The sequence below is a fragment of the Calidris pugnax genome, unplaced genomic scaffold, assembly GCF_001431845.1.
Source record: "Calidris pugnax isolate Ruff unplaced genomic scaffold, ASM143184v1 scaffold24, whole genome shotgun sequence".
Taxonomy (NCBI): Eukaryota; Metazoa; Chordata; class Aves; order Charadriiformes; family Scolopacidae; genus Calidris; species Calidris pugnax.
The window spans coordinates 35,990,542-36,012,080 of NW_015090922.1; the positions used below are offsets into that span (position 1 = coordinate 35,990,542).

General features: G+C 39.9%; 1 protein-coding gene across 3 annotated transcripts in view; it reads right to left on the reverse strand.

Moving 5' to 3' along the window:
- Positions 1-3,063: 3,063 nt before the first annotated feature.
- Positions 3,064-21,539, reverse strand: part of KATNA1 (katanin p60 (ATPase containing) subunit A 1) — an 18,798-nt gene continuing 322 nt past the window's right edge. Inside the window, exons 1-11 of one of the 3 annotated variants that reach the window (XM_014950411.1) lie at positions 21,263-21,278; positions 16,065-16,239; positions 15,197-15,354; positions 12,724-12,907; positions 11,075-11,196; positions 9,950-10,055; positions 9,448-9,606; positions 8,211-8,337; positions 6,570-6,704; positions 6,159-6,285; positions 3,064-3,395 (exon numbers count right to left, since the gene is read on the reverse strand). In XM_014950411.1, coding sequence (XP_014805897.1) covers positions 3,197-3,395; positions 6,159-6,285; positions 6,570-6,704; positions 8,211-8,337; positions 9,448-9,606; positions 9,950-10,055; positions 11,075-11,196; positions 12,724-12,907; positions 15,197-15,354; positions 16,065-16,239; positions 21,263-21,267 — 1,497 coding nt within the window. In that variant the 5' untranslated portion in view covers positions 21,268-21,278 and the 3' untranslated portion in view covers positions 3,064-3,196. Of the gene's footprint in view, positions 3,396-6,158; positions 6,286-6,569; positions 6,705-8,210; positions 8,338-9,447; positions 9,607-9,949; positions 10,056-11,074; positions 11,197-12,723; positions 12,908-15,196; positions 15,355-16,064; positions 16,240-19,002; positions 19,133-21,262; positions 21,279-21,539 lie in introns of those variants that run through there. The other 2 variants (XM_014950414.1, XM_014950413.1) reach the window with 2 other exon arrangements.

The following is a 21,539-nucleotide window of genomic DNA, read 5'->3' on the forward strand; positions in this document are numbered from 1 at the left end:
GTCTCACCAAACTGATGGCCCCGCGGTGGTAGAAGAAACATTTCTAACAATGACTTGCCTCGCAAACAGCCCAAACACAAACGTAAGACTGAGGTGATGCTAGAGCTATGGTGCCAACTGAATTAAAAATTCAATGTAGTGAAAGAAAAACACCTGACAGAGGGGTAACTTGTCCCTGGCTAAACGGGAAACTGCTAAGACTCTAGCGCAGGAATGGTGACTGCACAGACAAGAGCAAATCTTTAAACAGTTGGAGACAAACTCCTCTTTACGTGGAAATTAATTTTCTTTCCACTTTATGAAACAGCCCCGGCCCCTTCATTAATACAGTTCAGTTAGAAGTGATGTGTAAGGCTGGAGTTTAGCTTCTTTGATAAAAAGAAAAACAAAAAGGAGTAGGATGGACACGAAACACGACAGCTGTTCCTGGCTGCACAAGCACAGGATGAATCGCACCGCAGCTGGCAATGGGGCAGCTGTCAGCGTGTGCTCTCTGCATCCCCCCTTGTGAAACCGTAACCCACGCACCTGCACAGCCAGGAGGAGATTCAGCTCCGTTCTGAACAGCTGCAACAGCCTGAAAAAGCATCTGTGCTGCTTCACAGCTTGGCCGGTTTCCACGGGCTACGCGATCCTCTACTGCGTTCTACAAAGTCACACAGCACAAAGAAGGAAATACCCCCGTCAAGTTAACAAAATTAAATTTAAAACCCAGTGCAAATCGAACCCAGTAATTGCCAGACAACGCTGCTGCGTGATCAAGTCTTAAAAAGTCAAAGCACTGGCGTTCTGCTTTGGCATGTGCATGCTTTCCCTGAGCCATGAAAGCCTCACCCCTTCCAGAGAGGTGCTACTCTGAGCTGGGACCACTCTGATCCGTTTTGTAAATCGGATTGAAAAACTCATTACCACAGCTAACACAGTCTGGAAAGGGCAACAGTCCTGCAGGCCACTCACTGTAGGGCTCACTTCCCCAGGACGTGAGCTGACAAGGGTACAGGTGCCAGCTTGGTAAAGAGAAAGGGGCAGAGATGACAAAAACATCAAAATTCCCCACAAACAACCCAAAAAATCCATCGTAGGATGTAGGTTTTTAGGAAAGGCAAGATCTCTTATCTCCTCATGAACTGTGGCTCTCATGTTGCCCTCAGAACATCTCTCTGCCTTTTAAACACGGGGAGTTCAGCAGCGCTGGCCCCTCCCTGGGTGCAGGAGCTCCATCAGAGGGAGGTGGTACCATCCTGTTCTTCGTTCCAAACCAAGCTGAACCTCTGAGCTACCAGTTCAGCCCCTACCACTGTTCTCCCCCCTCTGTGGTGTTCATTTAGAGTGACCAGGGCTGGTTGAGCTGTAGAACTAAAATACTGCTTTTAAAGTGAGGTTTACTTCAGAAGTTCTCAAAATATATCATGCTCTCAGTCTAAGTGGCCCCTTTCTGGACAGCTTCCAAGGACTAGCACTTGCCCACTTTCTCCCTTCATACTGTGGCGGCAGATTGAATATTTTGGTTTGCTTGCAATGAATTGATTTATGTGAAAAAAAAATCTCTTCCTGCAACACAGCTGCCATACACTCATCCCAACATGCAAAAGAAGAATTAAAAGAATCCACTTCTTCAAAACATGGCATCATTTTCTTAACTCTGATACGTACCGCTATCCTTTTGAAAAGAAAGAGGTAAATTTGTTTTCCATTTTGGGGGTGGAAGTCTATAAATACACATGCGCACGTACTCACCTGAGCTTCTTCCTGACACTTCTGGGTTCATCGTGGCAGGTCCACCCAGGGGTTCAGGAGGTCTCTGCAGTATGTGTGTCTTGGTCTCCCACCGGCGTGTCCCGTCGCTGGTGCTGCTCCCAGTCCCTGCGCAGCGTGTCCCGCTGTCACTCACAACACAGTGGTGAATTTTAAGCACATAAACGAGATGTTCACAATAAGGTCACTTACACAGCTGTACCTGGGACACATTTGCCTGTTGTCCAGACTGCAGCTTTTCAGCATCATTTGTCCTTCCCATCTGCTGGGCAGTGTCTGAAGGGACAGAGGGGCAGGAGTTCCACAGCCAGGTTGGTACAGCAGGTATCCACCAGCTGAAACAAGTCTAGATGTACCCAACTGATGAAAAAGCATGAAGTTTAGCTGTGAGCAGAACTACAGCTGCTCTGATGTGAGCTAGCAGGAAGGAGTGTTTCCAAAATACTAGGAGATGGACAGAAGTGGTAGATGGTTCAGTTACAATGACCACTGTTGAGCAAAATCTGAAACGATGACCTACGTGGTCACTGTAGAACTATTCTCAGAGAACTCCTCCTACATTCCACTTGTCAAGTAATGAAAAAAGAGAATTTAGATCTTACATCCATTGTAAAGTCAGGGTTATGAACAGAAACCACCTGAGCACAAATGTAACACACACACTGCCTTCACAGAGCAAACGTGCAGCACCAACCGGGGCCCAACCTTCCAGCCTGGAGTTCTGAAGCCCACAGTACTGTGCCGTCAAGGGAGAAAACATGTATTTCAGAACTAATGCCAGAAAGCTTTTGTTTTCTCTCAGACTTACAAGAGACTATATGTGTGTGCCTCTGGATCACTGCTGGCTGCACACAAGTAGCTTACACCGCCTGGATGTATTTTGACATTACTTAATAGATACTATAAGCCAGAGCTGATCCCAGCCCTTGCTTATAGTTCAGCTGAACCTCCAACTGTCAGTAGCACAAGGGCTGCTGTTCTGAATCTCAGCCTTCGGACAGGTTCTTGGTTAACACTTCAGAAAGTTTAGGGGCAGAACTCTCTAGGATCAGCTAGCAATGACATCCATACAACTGCATCTGGTTCATCCCAGTTTCTAGCATCCTTTACTCGTTTAGCAGAACAAGTTGGTGGGGTTTTTTTTGGTGTAACAGCTAGTTTTCAACAGTAAACCCCCGATGCAAGAGTTCTAGTATCAAATTTAAGTCATTTTAAAATATCTTGATGATCAAAGCAAATCCCATCAGTACCTTTCACAATTGAGAGAAACGGGTAACTGTTGAGCTAGTTCAGAGTGCTAGACAGAAATTGCATTTTAAAAAAAAATTTATTTAGACATCCGTTGCTCTTAAATTACAAAAGTTAAAAAGAGCCCGCAGTGCACTGACACACTACTTATTACTTCTAAAGCTGTTTTAAGACGTAAGGTGGCTTCTTCAACTCAGCATGACCCAAATTCAACTATCCATTTCTCATATTTCTCAATGTCCGCAGCAGATACAGATTTAGAAACCTTCTTCAAAGCTATTTCAAAGTCTTCCATAGTTGTTGGCATGTGCATGTCGTCTCGGGAAAGATTTCTTATTTCTTCTGGTGTCAAGCCCTCAATTCGCCTTCTCATAGCCATCAACGATGCATCTCTATTAAGGATACAAAAAGAAAAGATACTTAATACAGGATGGTATTAACAGAGTTCAGCTGTTTGAAAGGCTCAACACAGCATTCCAGTTAAGCTGCTGCATTCAAAGATACAATAAAGAATTGTAAAACTTTTACAGGAAGATCTCCAAGTGCTTGTACAACATACAACACCACGCTACCCATATTTATCAAATGTGGATTTATCTTCACTGGATCTTTGAATAGTTACTATTCACAGGCCAGGCAAAAGAGGTAAAGATTAACTGATTTATCAAATGCCATTGCATATCTACCATGTAGCTGCAGTGTTTTTAGACAGGAACAAAGGCAAAGCAATGGTTTCACTCCTCCAATGTACGGGAGAAATGGCTAGAATGTTTTGAATGCTTCCTCATCTAAATAGGAATCCCACTTCAAAGACAGAGGGTCAACAGTATCTACCTCCAACCTACACATTCACAGCTAAATGTTAAACTACAAAATCTGTTCAGCCTGTGGCTCCTCTAACTCCTGTTTGCTTCAATAAGCATTAAGTGCCTTTACAGGTGTGTCTTTTTCTTGCTGCATTAAGTTTGACTGCATTTGGATTTCCAACAGTCATATGGGTAGCAGCAGGTGATGAGCTGGTGGGGGGTAAATTGATAACACTGAAAGACTGAAGTTCCTGCTAATTCATTGCTATATAGCTTATAGTAAGAAGAAAATGCTACTTATTTTGTCTAGCAGCAAAAAAAATGGAAGGGTAATCCTGGTAATATCACAACGGTATCATATCAATAGGTGAGAATCCAAAGAGGGAAAAAAAAAAAAAAAAACTTATATACTGTCTTCTAGAAGATTCAGAAAGACAGCTTCAGCATATTGTTTCAGTTTCACGACCCCCACCCAAAAAAAAAATAACTGACAGACTTCATGAATGTACTTAGTAACTGTTAGTAGCGATTGGAATGCCTAATACAATAACTATCTCTGGCTGGTTTTCACTCTGGCTCAGCAAACTTTGGATTTTACCTCAAATTCTTTAAGGTAGGAGAACAATTTGAGCAAACCAGAGATCTCTGCTCACTTTTTTAGTTTTGCTTGTGTCACTAGCAAGGACTGTTAGAGTTTACTGTATGTCTGAACCATACAAAAGCACTTTTACATCAGCCGTATGTCTTTTTGTCTCAATGTAAATGAGACAATCGTGTTTAAGATCTGTTTTACCTGACACCATTAACAAAGTGTAAATACACAGACTAGTATGAGTAGTTTCTTACTAATTTCAAATCATGCACATACAGACACCAGCTTGCTGGATTTCTGGTTGCTGCCACCTCCGTCATCTCTAAGGAGAATGTCACAAATGAAAGGCTGGAGTGTTTCTTTTGTGTTTTTTTCTTTTGCTTGTTTTTGTGCTTTTGCTTGCTTTCTTTTTTTTTTGTAATAGCATTTGTACAAATAGACTTTGATTAAAAATAAAAAGCAACAATGCGTGTGTGTATATATATATCTGAAATTAACTCAAATACATTACAAGTATTCTGACTGTTAAACAAGTGTATCAGTAACCAGTAAAAAATTAATTACAAATAACGAACACTGAACAGACCGGAGGAGACAAACTGAGGCTAAAATGCACAAAGCAGCAGGCCAAATAAATTCTCTTTCATATAACGTGAACCTATTAGCACAAACTGCTTTCAAAGCACTAGGACTGTGCAAAAGGACACCACAAACTCACCTCACAAACCTGCAGATGAAACAAACCTGCACAACACTGATTCAGAGAAACTAACATGCCGTTCTTTTCCCAGACACTGCGTAAGGTTTGTTTAGGGAATAGTACTGAGCCCCCCCGGGCCCCCAACAGTCGTGTTGGCACGACTTGGAGCTGAAGCCTTGCACTGCTACACTTTAGTGCTACCTCCAAAGCCTGGAAGTGTAGTTACACAGGTGCTTATTGGATGACAACAGCATCGTGACATGTTTCAGCCCTGTGTCCCATACTGCTGACTCCACAGTTTGCCACCACTAAAACTGTGACAGTGCAAATCTTTATACCTAAACCAGATGACTGATATTAGTCTCATAAAAGAGTAATCCTTTCCTTCCCTTTTCAATTTTTGAAAGGAAAGATTGGGGGGGAGGGTTAGAGTGCATTTTTAGTCAATTATTTCGGGAATCTGGGTTATAGAACAGGCCCACAAATGCCTGCGTGCCAACAGCACCGAGGAGAAGGGGAGATAGAGGAGGTAGAAGAAAACTTAAGTCAGCCTCATCACGAAAGCCAAAGTGCTGAGCACACAGCTCTTGCACTGTCACACAATACAGTACACCTTCTCTGTGTCACGAAGGAAGAACACCTGCATTTTTACTTTAGTGATTCTGGCCTTTGCCACTATCCCCTCTTACACCCAGGTGTTCTGTTGAAGTAGCAGAACCTCAGTGGAACAACTGTAACTCTACAAGTTCAACTCGACCAACTGGTGGATATTCCTCACGCAAGGAATTTGGTATACCTGAAAGAACATGGAGTTTTACCTGAATCATAGCTTGTTTAGATTACTGTGTTGCAACTGCTCTTTATCATTATTATATGAAAATATCAAATGGAAATCTAGGCAAGTATTAATGCACTCTTTCATCTTTTAGCCATACATAAAAGACAAGTTACGGTCTGCTTTTATCCAGCAACTTTACTCATGTAAATTAGTTACTATACACACAGTTTTCTCAAAGTTTGTAGCAGTAGGAGCACAAATGATGCAAAGTTAACATACCTGCATACGTTGGTAATGTCTGCACCTGAATAACCCTCCATTTTCTCAGCTATATTTGCAAGGTCGACATCATCAGCCAGTTCCAGCTCTCGCAGATTTATTCTTAGGAGTTCCTCTCTACCTTTCGCTAATCAAAGAAGAGAAAATTAAGTTTATACAATTTGCTTTCTGAAGATAAATAATGAATTGAAGAGGGTGAAGAGAGGTATGAGGGAAGAATGTGAAAAGGACATAGTACTTGCTACAAAGCTAAAATGGTCAATGTTTAGATTTAACCCGGTCCTGAATTCATAAATGAAATTGCATACATGTATCAATTAGATTTTTAAACCAAGTGATCAAAACTAAAGAAGTATCGTTAAAGTTTAGATTTTAGTCTTTTCAACCACTCCTCTCCCTATGTCTTCATACCTGATGGCAACGGAATGTAAATTCTCTTTTCTAGTCTCCGTCTTAGGGCTTCATCAATATCCCAAGGAAAATTAGTAGCAGCAAGTACCATGACCATCTTAGAAGGATCATCATTTTCAGTAGCCCCTCCAACACCTGCAATGGGGAAAAGAGGAAGTAAAACATACGTAAGCTTTATGAACTCTCATGTATAGAGAACAATATCCACAATCCTATGACATAAAGGAGCTACTCTATTGCACTTTAGTGAGTCCAAGTGCAGTAGCATCACTAAGAGCAAAGGAGTTCAGTTTTTCATCTGTATGACAGCCTGCAAGCAAAAATGGAGACTGTTCAATTAGAAGCAGTGGCAAAGGCCACTGCCCAGATCAGGAAGTTTCTCTCTACCCACGCTGGAACGCTTTTACAGCAGAACTGTTTGCACTTCTGCCATCACAGTGTTTGAATTTTCACATCACTGTCCTGAACAGCACGTGAGGAAATACAACACAAACCCATCACTCCACCAAAAAACAGATGCCCCCCTGTTCCCCAATAGTACTCGGTAGGCAGCATTACTGCCCTACAAAGTTTCTTCACTTCTGAATTCAGGCCAAATGTAAGAATCCACCTGAGTACGTGATGCAAACTGCTGAAGTGAATGTTTACATTTGGTGGACTGAATCACAGCTTCTCAGAGGCAGAGAAAACACACCTCGGTCTCTAAAGCACTGTGAAACTGCTGCTATATGAAAATGTTAATTTCTTTAAACTTGCTACCCTCTGCATTTACTGTTTTTGCTTATAATCATAGGATTGGGCTGTAGAACAGCCATTGTACCTACTCTGCTGGAAAATTTGCATATAAAATACCATTTATGAACCCTAAGTAAAAGGACTTCAAATAGCTGCTACTAATAAAGTTAGCTTATGTACATTCTTGAGTTATGAGACCAGCACTACAGCTCTGCTACTATTTAAAGTCAAACATAAAAGTGTATCAACATCAGAGAACCAGAAATAAGTCTTCTGACTCCTAGAATTCTATCACTAACTACTCCATAGATTAGCACTTTTCAGAAGCTCCTTTCCCTCTCCCAGCTCGCCAAAGAAGTATACAAAGGATGCCTTTATAGCAACTTTGCACAGTGTTACCTACTTTTAAACTTTGTTGATAACTCTCCCAACTGCTTCTATAAAAAACTGCCTTAATTTTTAATTTATTTGTTTAGGAGAAAAAAAGACATTCCAAAGAAATAAAGCGTAAAGATTGACTTTGAAGTTTTAAATGAAACAGATGACAGTTCTTTTGAACCACTTTTTACTTTTGAGAAGTGATATGCTAGGAAAGATTGATATGAGCAACTAATACTTTTTTTCTTCTGCAGTTCTAAAATCGCATATTCTTCATATCTTCTCATATTCATCTTCATTATTCTGGGTCAGTAATATAAGTTCACTGCTCAGATGCTAAAAATTGTTAAATAATTGGTATCTTTTTTCCTTCCACACTGACAGTCGGAATAGTACATTTGTATCTTTTAACCCCAATTTTACGTAAGGCTTTCAAACAAATTGCTTCTTGAGAATGAAGTTTTGGTTATTTTTTGTCTCCCTCAAGTTTCCTCCAGCCCAGCGTTTCCCAATGATCAGGTTATTTACCATCCATTTGAACTAGCAGTTCTGCCTTCACACGCCGGCTGGCTTCGTGCTCCTCTGAAGTTCCCCTGCGACTACAGATAGAGTCTATCTCATCAATAAATATAGTTGTCGGGGCATAAAATCGAGCCTAAAGGAAGCAAAAGATAAAGCAGAAACTGAAAAGTCAGTCTACTCACACCTAAGAAATAGCAGCATATTCAGACCCATTTACCCCAACAAATCAGCTCATAAGTATCAAACAATACCAAACCTCCCCTCTCTTTGACCATTGCACACAACTACAAAGCAGCCGTGCATTCCTTAATAACATTTGAGCAGAGCAGTTTTTGGCAAAGTCCTATAATTGTTAGGGCTATAAACAAATGTTTAATAGGCTAAAGGCAGTTTTAAACATTAGGAATAACATTTATAACTGTGAAAGTCATCATAGAATGCTTGATTAGAACTCAGTTAAAGCAAGGGCAAACACTAAGCCACAACACCATGATATGAACCTGTCCAAGACACAGGTCAACTGCAAAATAACTCTAACCTTTCTGAAAACAAGAGAAGTCAAAGGCAAGGATCTGCAATAATAAAAGCTACTGTCCTACAGCAGTTGAGATGCTGTCCACTGTGTATATGCATTTTTGATTGACAGGCATGATATCAACTCATGATCACACTGTAAAAGATCTTTTACTTCCTGACTTTTCTGACTACTGTAATTGCAACTCTGCTGCCCCCTTCAGTACTGGGCACCCTGGCAAACACTGCACGCAAACCTGGCAACATGAAAAAAACCCTACATATTCTGAGCCAATTTCAAGCGTTATGTGCTCTGAAGCCAACTACAGTTTGGATCTGCTTGTTTTAAGCACAAACAAACAAAAAAATCCACCCAAAACAACAAAACATGCACAGCCAAAGTAGGGTTCTCATCCAGAAAACAGTAAGACTCCATCTCAAATTTCACATTCAAGTATGTTCTACAGCACTCATCAGTTTATGGAAAGCTACATCTAATGTAACAAGCTAACCCTGAAAAGAAAGACAACCTAATTTTCAAATTTTTATAAAGCTGTTTAGGAATAATCAGATCTTGAATGTACATGGCCAAATCAGATGGTCCTGAAGTGTCTGAAGCTTGGAGATCTGTTTATGTATGCTAAGAGTTCTAAATCTTGGCAAGGTTTCACTATTCCAGAAGTAATTCTACTTCATTATCTCATTATTTATGTTCAGAAACTTCAATCACCATTTCAAAGAGTAGACGAACAAGTTTCTCAGATTCTCCTCTGTATTTTGAGGTAAGTGTGGAAGAAGAAACATTGAAAAAAGTAGTCTTGCATTCCGTGGCTACAGCTTTTGCCAGGAGGGTCTTTCCAGTACCAGGAGGACCAACCATCAGCACACCCTATTGAAATGAAAAAGAACTCCTTTTAGGACGAGAATCAAAACACAGACAATTTCACAGTTTGTTTAATCATGTAACATTAAAATACTAGATGTAAACATTCCCTTGAAAAGTTATTCAAAGGTAGGCAATTAATTACTATTGCTTACTTGCACCAATATAGCTGAAGACAGTATTTTTATCTGGATGACATCTTTATTTTGTTAGTACTATTTACCATAAATTTTGTTACTAAAAAGTGGAAAGAATTTATATAAACTGTAAAACACCTGCAATTTATTGTTCCACCAAGACCCAACCTCAGAATCCTACTTACGAGCATAGGATCAGATTTTTTTCATACCTTCCATGGTCTTCTAATTCCCTTAAAAAATTCTGGCATCCACATAGGTAAAACTACAGCTTCCTTAAGCAGCTTTTTGGCATCTACTAAATCAGCAATGTCATCCCTGACAAAAAAAGAGAAAATTGTTTGAGAGATTCAGACAGGCTGCAAAAGAATCAGTCCACAGGTCAAAACAACGTGCAATCAAACTTATTTCTATGTTAAGAGCAAGAAGTTGTTCTTATTCACAGAAAGAATAAATCTCAGGGCATTCTGCTTATCTGCATGTGCCCAAGTAATATTTTGGTATTGAAACATATCTATATGGAGAACTAGTTTCAAATCTGAAACTGTAATTTTAAGATTCAATATAAAAACTGAAACATATATTTACATACTAAAATGAAATATGTGATAGTTGCATGCATACAAAGTTGTTTGTGGGATTGTTCAAGGTTTTTTTTAAGCCTACTTTATTTGCCAGATTTTTGCTCGTTTAATCCTCACAAAACCACCTAAGCTTAGAAACATTTGAAACACAAAACAACCTTTGTATAAGGTTTAATATTTAACACATTTATGTAAAGGTACTGGCACGTGGTTGTATTTTATACTGGCAGAAAGATCACGCCCAGCAAGATTTCAAAGGGTTCCTATATTGACATAACTTCTTTGTAATTGGTTTTCTATCATTGGTATGCCCCTGGGCAGAAAAAACAGGTTTTAAAACGAAGAGGTTCTAGCAGACACTAGAACCCCATACATTGCAAAAGAGTATCTAAAAAAAAAAAAGATTTCAGGACTCAGACTTTTCTAAAGTTTGAGAAGCTTTGTATGGTCAGGTTGGACGGGGCTTTGACCAACCTGATCTAGGGAGAGATGTCACTGCCCACAGCAGGGCGTTGGGCTAGATGATCTGTAAACGTCCCTTCCAACACAAACTATTCTATGAATCTATGGGTGGAAAAAAAAGTTCTAAAAATATTAAACTACACAAGAAGTTTAATTGCCTGTTTAACTAGTAAAGAAAACATATAGGTACTTTTTATATGTAGGCATGTACTAAAATCCTTTATTCTTGTCATACTGTACAAAAGGAAAAAGAAACATCCCAGAAAGACTGGCAGCAGTATTCAAACTTACCATCGAATGTTGGGATTCTGAGAAATTATATCTCTTTCCAAAGCTTCTACCAAATCTTTATCGTATCCAGTACCATCAAATTTCTTTGGTTCAGGCTCTGAAATCTCAGATGTGGATTTGTTCTACATATAAAGGATATAACAACGTAAATACAGAACAAAGGTTATGCTACTAGTAGAGTTTTTATAACGAGTCCACAATAGCATCATATTTCTAGAAGGTGGCAACATAAACCAGCATGAAAATTATGAACCATCTGTATTACTGCTATGCTATAGGATCTATGCGGTTCACCCAAAGTTCTGCACTGCCCTGGTCCCGTTTCCTTCTCCCCGAGGCCAGCATATTGTACTGATGCAGTTTCTTTGCTTTAGTGGATAATTAAAACTGCATACACCTATCCCAGTGTAACAGTGTTAACCTCTTCTCCCAGAGAAATCCAAAACCATCTGAGACAGTAGCTGGGAGAGGGTGGGGGAAATTATGCATGAGACAGGATCAGATAGTGTCATATTGAGCTACAGTATCTCAAATCTTCTGTCGTAAATACGCCATATATATGGGACACAAACAATTAAGCAGGACTTCCACATGTAGGATGAGCAAAGTTGATCTGCAAGAAGACCACAGAAGTAAAAAAGAGCTAATTAACTGATACAGAAGCATGGACAAGAACAGCAGAGAAGAAGCAAAGAAGCTACACAGTTGAAAGGGCTCAAAGAGCAGAGACCATGCAACTGAAAGGACATAAAACACACTAAACATACCCTGTTTTTTTATACACTTAACAGCAAGCACTGGTGATGACAGAACAACTGCAAAAAGAAGAAAGACCTATCCCATCTCTGTGTGTGTATATCCTTAGTGAGAGAGGATTATCACTCAAAGACAAAGTAATCTAACTCCTAATAAAAGTAGTAGTTTACATAGCTAAACAATTCCACCCTTGTAGTTCATACTACTTCCACAGGCCTTGGCACCTTGCCACAACATAGAGTTGCTGAAGCCAATAAACTATCACACAGATATTCGATTTATTCAGACTCCAGAAAACAATGAATTTAGCATCTTCAGTACAATCTCTTACTCCGGTAAGTTTATGCTAAATTTATGGAGACCAGAGTACAAGCAAAAATCAAAGCACTCTGACTGCAAAGAATGGATCATTCTCTGTCATAAAGTATGTTTGTTTTAAACTGAAAAGACCCTGGAGCTAATATCAGATCTGAACAACAACAACAACAAAAAGTAAAGGTCTCCCTTTAAGATTAAATAAATCTTGAAATGCTTTGGACCAGGCAAGCCAATTTCAGTCTAAAATACATGACAGCAATTAAATAACGCACAAGGACATGCCTTTTGAATGAGTTTCATCAGGCTCTGTTTCAGTAATTAAGGCGTAATTTTAACAACTATCCCCAAGTTGCAATAAACAAGCCCCCATTTACCAGATCACTTCCTCCAGATGAGGGTTTGTTGTTCGTTTTTTTTTGTTAATTAATCCGTAACCAAGACTGTCTATAAAGCAAAGATACTTTCCAAGGTGAGATTCAAATCAGCATGCTGACTTGAAGAGAAGAAATATTTTATAGGGATCTAATTTTACAATATACTCGCTATTAAGAAAGCATGGTGATTTGCAAGCTTACCTTTTCCTCTTTTCCTTTATTTTGCTGATCCTTTTTTTCCCGGCTGCGGACTGCCTTCCCTTTATCATTGAGATTTCGAGAGGACGGACGGTGAGGGCCTCTGACAGCTGCACTTATACGATTATTGTGAGCTCTGCAATCACTGCACGGAGCAGACTGACGCTTTCTGGGTCCCGGCGAAGGTCTAATTAATTGTAATATATGCAAAAAGCCTGAGTGTAAAGTCACTGGTCATCACTACATAATCAAATCAACTGTTTACAAAACAAATATTCATTTTGCTGAAGATAAAAATCTGTATGTCAGAAACAAGACAGACATTTTTAGACAGCCCCTAAAAATCCATTTCCCCTTCGCCACAAGCTCAGGGACCATTTGCTTAAAACAAGCTCCTTACTTTGCTTTACATGTTTCATAAATTAAAGTAATCGTAGTATTACAGAGCTTAGAAGGAAAAAATAAACCAAAATGAAAGCAACCACAACAAAAAAACGACCACCCCAAAAAAACTAACCCAATATATTTTCTCCTTATCACAATTGTCCTCACTGTGCTGCCCAAGGAAATGTAAGGGTTTCTTGGGAATGACAGTTCTATTTTCACTTCCTTTTGTTTCCGCTTCTTCGGAAAGGAAATGTATATGTGAGGCCTCCACTTGTTTGAAACTAGACTACTTTTAGAAGCAGATATGAATAAAACCAGTATCGTGATTGATATTAGAGATTTCTTTTTTAAAAATTCTGGTTCATCCTCATACAAATCTGTTACTCTCAGAGATACACTTTTTCCATGGGCCTTCCTAAAATTCCAGCATTAATAACCTATAAGTCAAGTTTACTTCGGGGATATTTCTAGAGAACAGAAAATGAAAGACTGATTTGGAGAGCATTTACATGGACTAACAGACGTGCTTTGACATATCATTCAAGATAAATCAGAATCCAGTACCTTCATAAAATTTGGTTTAATTGATTCACAGCAGCAAGTTTGTCAGAACTGTACATACCTCTTCAGGATGAAACGCATCTTAGGCACATGAATATGCTAATGTAAGATCCTACATGTTAAAGTCTTTTCACTCTCCAAATGGAGATCTATCAACCTCTACTTTTATTTATGAACATCCCCAAAGCTAGAAGTGTTCATAAACCTCTGGATTCCACCCCAAAGCTCAAAATAAAGGAAGAGTGTGATTGTGTCTGATTTCCACCTAAATTTGTGAGTTCTGCTATCTCAGTATAGGAATTTACATAGTCTGAGTTTTCACTGTGGCTTTTTCATACTACCACAACTCAATACTTGACCAGCTGACAGGATAAATGGAACAGAAATTTCAAGTCTTTTCCTTTTACAAACATGAGTTTGTGTATCTCTTCTCTAGAAAGCTAAAAAATATTGGGAAAGTTCTACCTCCCAGACTCTAGTCTCCCAGAAGGTTTGAATGAAAGTGGCCAGCAGTGTTCCAAGGTTATTAAATGAGATAAACAAGAACAGTGTGATCACACAAGACCCATTTCTTTCAGAAAGCAGGCTTAAAGTAAATTAATTTTTTTTTAAAATGTAAAATTGTACCCGTAAACACTGAAATTATCCATCTGCAAGAAATAGATTCAAAGCCTCAAAGAATAGTTTGACAGTACTGCTAAGCTGATCTAAATAATCACTTTCTGTCAAAATGCACAGTTCCATGTCTGCTTTGCATGCACTTCTGGTTCCCTCCTTCATGCTACTACTGGCATGCGTTAGAAGCTCCAATTAATTAGTTCAGACATCCAATTTCATGAAGAAAAAAAATAAAAATGAACACAACAAACCCCAAACCAACTAAAAGCCAAACAAAAAAATACAAAAGCCCCACAAAACACTGTCTTTTTACCAGCTTAGCATCTCAAACCAGCCAATCAATGCCAACACAGGCAAAAGTGAAATAAACCTCAGGCAACTGTGGGGGGTAGGACTATCCTTTCAGCAGCAACTACCCTGTCAAACCACACCACAAGGCCTTGGTTTCACAGACACTAGCTCGGCATAATTCAAAACTACTTCTGAAATAAGCACGTTTGCCTGCAGCTGCGTGTTCCCACCCCTTCCCTTGGGCTTCTGCTAGCCTGACCAGTTTATGAGGCAGATCAGGGAACCACCTTGCTACAGGAACAAAGCTTGGACACTTCTGGATTTTACTGTTCCTCTGATAATACTTCTTCACTCTATTCATACCAGCTCCAAGCAGAATCATTTTAAAGTCGATGAGAAGATCAATTCAGGAATTGAGCTTCCATGGAATGACAAGTTTATCTTAAGTTAGGAGATAACAACAACAAAAAACCCCTCATGTCAAGCCTACGTAAGATAAAAGCCCCAGAACATGTAAGTGTTACACATCTAAGTTCTGTAAATTACTAAGGAGCAGACTGAAGTCAAACCACACTTTGCTCTGATAAACATTAATTTAGGTCTTCAGTTTTCCCCTTACCTACGTTCAGCAGGTACTGGCAAAGACCAGACTTCTGCATCATGAGCTGGTAATTCTTGTTGTGAAGCTTTCAATGGAGTACTGTCTAGTTTAAAGCTCTCTAGAGTTTTCATTATATCTTTCACGTGTTTAGCTTCTACACTTATCTCCTGCCAAACCTGATAAAAAAAAAAAAAAAGTAGATTAAGCACATTACAAATAAGTTTGTAACAATCCTCTGTTCAAGCCCATGTAATGCTTGGATGGGTTCCAGGAGGTTTCACAAGCTAACTGATTCTACTTTCACGGACAAGAATAACACACCTCAGATATTAAGAAGGTTTTTCTGCCTTCCTCAGCACATTTAAAGAACAAATAGATTTTGGATTTAAAACCAAATAGACTTTTGAAAAGAAATTTCGCATATTAAACAAGTACGACAGAAGCAAGCGCAACGTAACAGACTGAATATCAATGAAAAAACAATCATTTGTGTTAAGGATAAAATAACATGGTAGCCACAACTCAGTTTCTATTAAGGATCTGTAAGTCCCACTACTAAAACAATGAGAGGGAAATACAACTATTCAAAAGGATACCAGCCCAAAAAAAATTGAGCATAACAGGGACACTCATCAGCAAGAAGCTGACAAGCCAGACAGTACACTGGCTCCCCAGGGCTGTGTTCCTTTGTCTGTTTTTTCATTGTCAGAGCAAGAAGTCAAAGAAGACTTAAATCTGTATAATACGAAAAAAGCCTATATATAACAGCACTACAGTTTATCAGAGAATTGTGTAAGTATTTTTATATTTTGTTTCACCATAAGACAAGCAATTTTTGCTGCTTTAATGCTTTTCGCTCAAAATGTCCCAGAAAAGTACTCTTTACCTGTTGCCATTTCTGCTGCAGATAGGTATCTCTGACAGAGTAGAGGTACTTATTCATTTGGTCAAGAACTCCCTGGTAGTAGACCATCGCAGAGTCATAATTTCCCAGTAAGGCATATTCACGGGCCAGCTTTACATTCTCACTGATCATAACAAGGCTCATGTTCAACATGAAGCTGAAAAAAATAGGAAATATTAAGATTAAAAAATAATAATCCCAGGACCAGAACAAGTTTTTGGAATTATTTTCATAAGCTCGTTACCTCATTTGGCTTATTGAAACACAGAAGCTGGAAACATACTGGCTAGAAAAAGCTCCTAGAACAAATGTCATCCATATAAAACGGTAATTGATTCTCTATTACTAGAAATGAAACTCTTCACTTCATTGAGTTGTTTTATGCAATGAAGATTCTACTGAAAAGCATATACAAGATACACAGATTTAAATGTACCATTGCAACCCACAACTGCATATGTTCCTTCCCTCTTGGTATTTTACTGTTAGCACTATAACATCATCCATACTGTATCAGCCTGTGGTTTAAAAAAACCCAATACACAATAAACAAAAGCCCTTTCTCCAGATGCAATAAGTTGTGTCATTCTTTTTGCTTTAAAATTCCATGCATACAAGTTTAACAGCCTGATTTTGCCTTGAGGAGAACACTATTTTTCAGTTTGTTTGATTTTACAATTCTTCAGTTTTATTCAATGTTTTTTCGAAACAAATATCCATATATCCAGCTTGCACCTTCCTATCACCTTCATTTTCACACTTAGAAGACTCTTAAAAAATGTTGAGGCTGTTAATTTATCACTGAAAAGTAAGTAAAGGCCCCAATTAAATGTTTAGTGTGTAGCTACCCACTTTATTTAACATTTTGGTCAAACCATGCTATTTTTTGCCACCAGTAGGTTGGGGTTTTTTTGGAGCAAACATGGACTGTGACCACTTCTACTCCGTAGCGTTAATAGAATCTGCACTTCTAGTTTAGAATAGCACAGAATTATTATTTATACAAATATAGTAATAAGTAGACATAGTAGATTTATTCTTTACAGTACAGCCACTGTCCATATACCAGTCATCCTATACACACCATCCCCTTCTTTTCTAAGACACCTGAACAGTCTCCACTTTTCCTGTCTCTTGCACACCAAGAATTTCCCTGTTCTCCTAACATCCTAAAACCAAGCACAGAAAATGTTAAAGTAAGCAAATAAACATGCCTGCAGCCATCTTGCTCTCCTTTCAGTACCTGTACCTGATGCCAGTAAGAAGCGATTGCAGACAAGCAATTAGGGCTAAGCCCTGGGATGAAGCATACTTGATAGAGATCAACTATTTAAAGAATGTAAGAGGCACTCAACTCACATGCGCAATAAACAGAATTAAGACTGAACACATTTCAAGACCAGGTCACGGTCAAATTTGGACACATTATCAGAGGTTTCAGAAGCCACATTTTGATTGCTAAAATAATAGCTCCCCATTGTAAAAAGGGGCTGCTAAGTACAAATCAACCATTTTAAGATTTCCACTCCATTTTCTGTTCTCTTCCCTTTAGGCACCAACACACAGCTGATCCATTCCTGAGCCACCATCCTCTTCTTTTCTTCTTCCTTGCTCTTCCTTCCCCAGTTTCCCTTGAAACAGACAGCTGCTGTGAAAAGTTTCAGCCTAAAGAGCAAATTCTGGCAGCAGCGGAGCTGAAGACAGGCCTCTGACATCCCACACCCATCCGTGCAGAAGGGATCCGTGGGGCTGAGCCTGGAAACCTGCTATCCCAAAAAGCTACTCTATATAATCTCACTCTGGCCAGAGGCTCGCTGGGCTGGCCGCAGCGATGTCTACAAGCTGATAACTAATGTGACCAGCAACTACAAAGACTACCATATCCCAGGCTAATTAGGCTTTGGAGACATTGTTTGACTTGGGAGTTTTGTTGGTTTTTACCTCGGGTGAAAGAGCCTAAAGATGTTTGTCAACTGCTGTATGGATCATCACACGGATATTACCAAAGTCTTCCCTGCTATATTTAGGAGCAAGCTTTTCCACTCCTGCTCATCCTACCAGATACACCTGTTTGCCTGTCCTGAGAATTCAAACGGATGACTAACACTACTGAAATCACAAGTTGAGCAAGTTGCTAATAAACATTTTAGAAAAATCAAGTAATAGCAAGTTACTAAAGCCAAACTAGACTTTCAAACACCGAGAGAAGTCATAGGTAACTTTTTACACCAAACACTGTAAAGCAACCCAAGAAAAACGGAATTCTGTTTAAATATCCAGAAAAAAAAAAAAAAAAAAAAAAGAAAAAAGAAAAGTTTGTAAGAGTAGTTTTCATCTGGAAATGTGAAAACAGCAAGAATCCAAAGAAATCCAAAGCGGCTAAGTCAGAAAGACATGAAAGCTTGGGTTAAAAATGACAGGATTACACATAACAGAATGTGATTTTTCAGGTGAGAGAAGACAGAAAGGAAGTACAGAAAAGAGGAAAAGACACAGAAGAATGAGCTAACACCTCATACAGGAGAAAAAAAAAAGGAAGGTGCTTACTTAAATTTATAAGGCTTCCAACATAACCAAAAGAGTAACTCCAATGAAAACCTAGAATTCATCTGTTCCATCAGACACAAGAGAATTTAGTTTAAACTAGAAAACCAATTTAATTCGTTGCTTCATATTGAGTCATAAGAGCAGAAAAGCTTGAAGTGGCTTCCAAATACAAGGCTCTTGTACATAATTGGGGCAGAAAAAGCTGCTAATTCCGCTTATATGTTTGGACACGCCACTGCTGCTGCCATTTGAACACCAGCAGTGCCAGAGACAATACATTAATGTGAGTCCATAGGCTTACTGCACCTGTAACTGAAGATGCTGAAGCAGTTCTAAGACCAGGAATGGGGGGAAACACAGTCAGAGTACCAACCTGAAACCAGATTGAGATTTGCTGCACAAAGTTTTAAGTAGGCTGTGGCAGCTCAGAGTAGGGTGTAAGACACACGTGGGAGAGGAGTGAGTACGCACAAATCCAGAGTTTAACCAGACCTGAAGGAATTAAAAAATAAAAACACGAACGGAACTAATCCTGCACCACTTAATACTTTTAAAAGTGTTTACAAGTACCTTGTGCTATCATGCAACAGGATGTCAGAGCAGCAAGGCTGTACTTATCAGCTATGACCTTTCCGTGAATCATGCCCAGTAAAGTTATCTCTGTTCCAACAGCAACTGAAGGAGCTTGTAAAGTTTACAAGGAACAGGATATAAGTCAAATAACCTAAGCACTTTGTCTTGCAAGTTTAATTTTACACTGTGTAAAAACAGGTACACTTCACAATAAGAATGCACACTCTACACTAACTCTATTCACAGTTCCCTGAAGTTACCACAATAGAAATCCACCAAATTAACCCATTTCTAGTAACAGAATACATTTATCACTTGCTCCAAGCCCCTGAAATACTTTTAGCATTTGGAACAGCCAAGAGCAGTGTGGATTGAAATCTAACAAAGGTCAAGATACCTACAACTTTTAAGAATAAGGCTTTGGAACTTATTTTTAGATTTTATTTTAAAGATAACAGCCTGGCTATCTTCAAGAAAACAGTGGGAATTGTGGATGTAAGAAATTATCATCAGGAACAACTGTATGTAATTTCTGCTCACATGCCCACATTAGAATTTGGGAAGCCCAAACTGAACATAGTATCAGTCCTGTTTCACAAAGAAAGCCCCCACAACTTCAAAAAATAAATAAGAGATCAATAAGCAGATGTTGTGAGGGAAGATCACAGTCAGGGTCTACCAGTTCCCACAGGGACCCATCAACCACTCTGTTGACTCAGAGAACTGCAGAAGCCACGCAAGGAAAATACCTCTGAAGAGTCCCTTCAGTCCAACCTTAATGCTTGGACTATGCCAGAGCCTGAATTTTGGCAAAGCATGTATGTTTCCATTATTTCAGCCTGCTGTACAGGCTCTGACATCACAGAATGGTTTGGGTTGGAAGAGACCTTAAAGGTGACCTAGTTCCAACCCCCCTGCCATGGGCAGGGACACCCTTCCACTAGATCAGGTTGCTCAAAGCCCCAGGCTGGATGGAGCTTTGAGCAACCTGGTCTAGTGGGAGGCGTCCCACAAGCAACCACGTAAAATTTGGGAAGTCCTCTCAGCAAGCCAGAAGAGAGAAAAAAAAACAAACACCAAAGTAATAGGTTTCAGGAATCCATTTTTACAGCTAACACGGTGGCCTGCGATTAGACTGCATCATCTCTGAGCTCCCTTCCAGCATTGGCATCTTACTTCATAACATGCACTCCCAGCAACATTTGGTATCAGCAAGCAACTGTGCTAATTATGTGGGAAATAGTAGAGTTGCCAGACTTATTGGATACTAAACAAACTGGTTCTCATCCACGTACTGTATTTAACAGTAACGGTAGCAAAAGAAAAGCCACCAGCCACCACAAACATAATACTTAGATGTCTGTGCAAAAAAAAAAAAAAAAAAAGGCAAAAAATCATTAGATAAGAGACGCACTGTTGGCAAATTATTTTGTTTTCAAGGCTAAGTCTTTCAAAAGGCTTAAAAAAATAAATCTCGTTACCTGCTCCCCATTTCATGGGGGCTGGCATTCTTTCAGGTGGTCAATGCTAAATTAGTGAGCTGCTCAGAAAGCTTAGAAGGGTCTGAAGCAGAATGGGGGGCTAGAAGGGGGGGGCTACAGCTTCTCCTCGGGCAGAAAACTAGTGTAATCACGGAATTGTCAGGGTTGGAAGGGACCTCTAGAGATCATCTAGTCCAACTCCCCTGCCAAAGCAGGATTGCCCAGAGCACATCACTCAGGACGGCATCCAGGTGGATCTTGAAAATCTCCAGAGAAGGGGACTCCACCACCTCCCTGGGCAGCCTGTTCCAGGGCTCTGTCACCCTCACCGAAAAGAAGTTCTTTACTTATATTTGAGTGGAACTTCCCATGTTCCAGCTTGTGCCCATTGCCCCTCATCCTGTCACTGGGAAACACTGAAAAGAGTCCAGCTCCATCCTCCCTCAAACCGCCCTTTAGATACTTGTAAGCATTGATTAGGTCTCCCCTCAGCCTTCTCTTCTCCAGGCTAAAGAGCCCCAGCTCTCTCAGCCTGAGAGAGAAGAAGAAAAAAAAAGTTTTTAATTCCAAAAAGCTTACTTCATGAAGAAAAAGCAACAGGTGTGGGGGAAGGGAGGCGCACAGCCCAAAGCTGAGGGTGCGGAGGAGCGGGGCTGGTGCCCGAAGGGAGCAGCCCCCGGCCCAGACCCCCGGGGCCCAGCCGAACCCCCCGCGTTTCCACGGCTTCAGGGAGGCGGCGGCGATGTCCCAGCACCTGCGAGCTACCTCGGCGACATGAGACCGACGGTGCGAGGGTCGCAGGTGTCCCGACAGCAAAAGACTCCCCTTTCCGAAGTGGCGCCCGGACGGAGAAGCC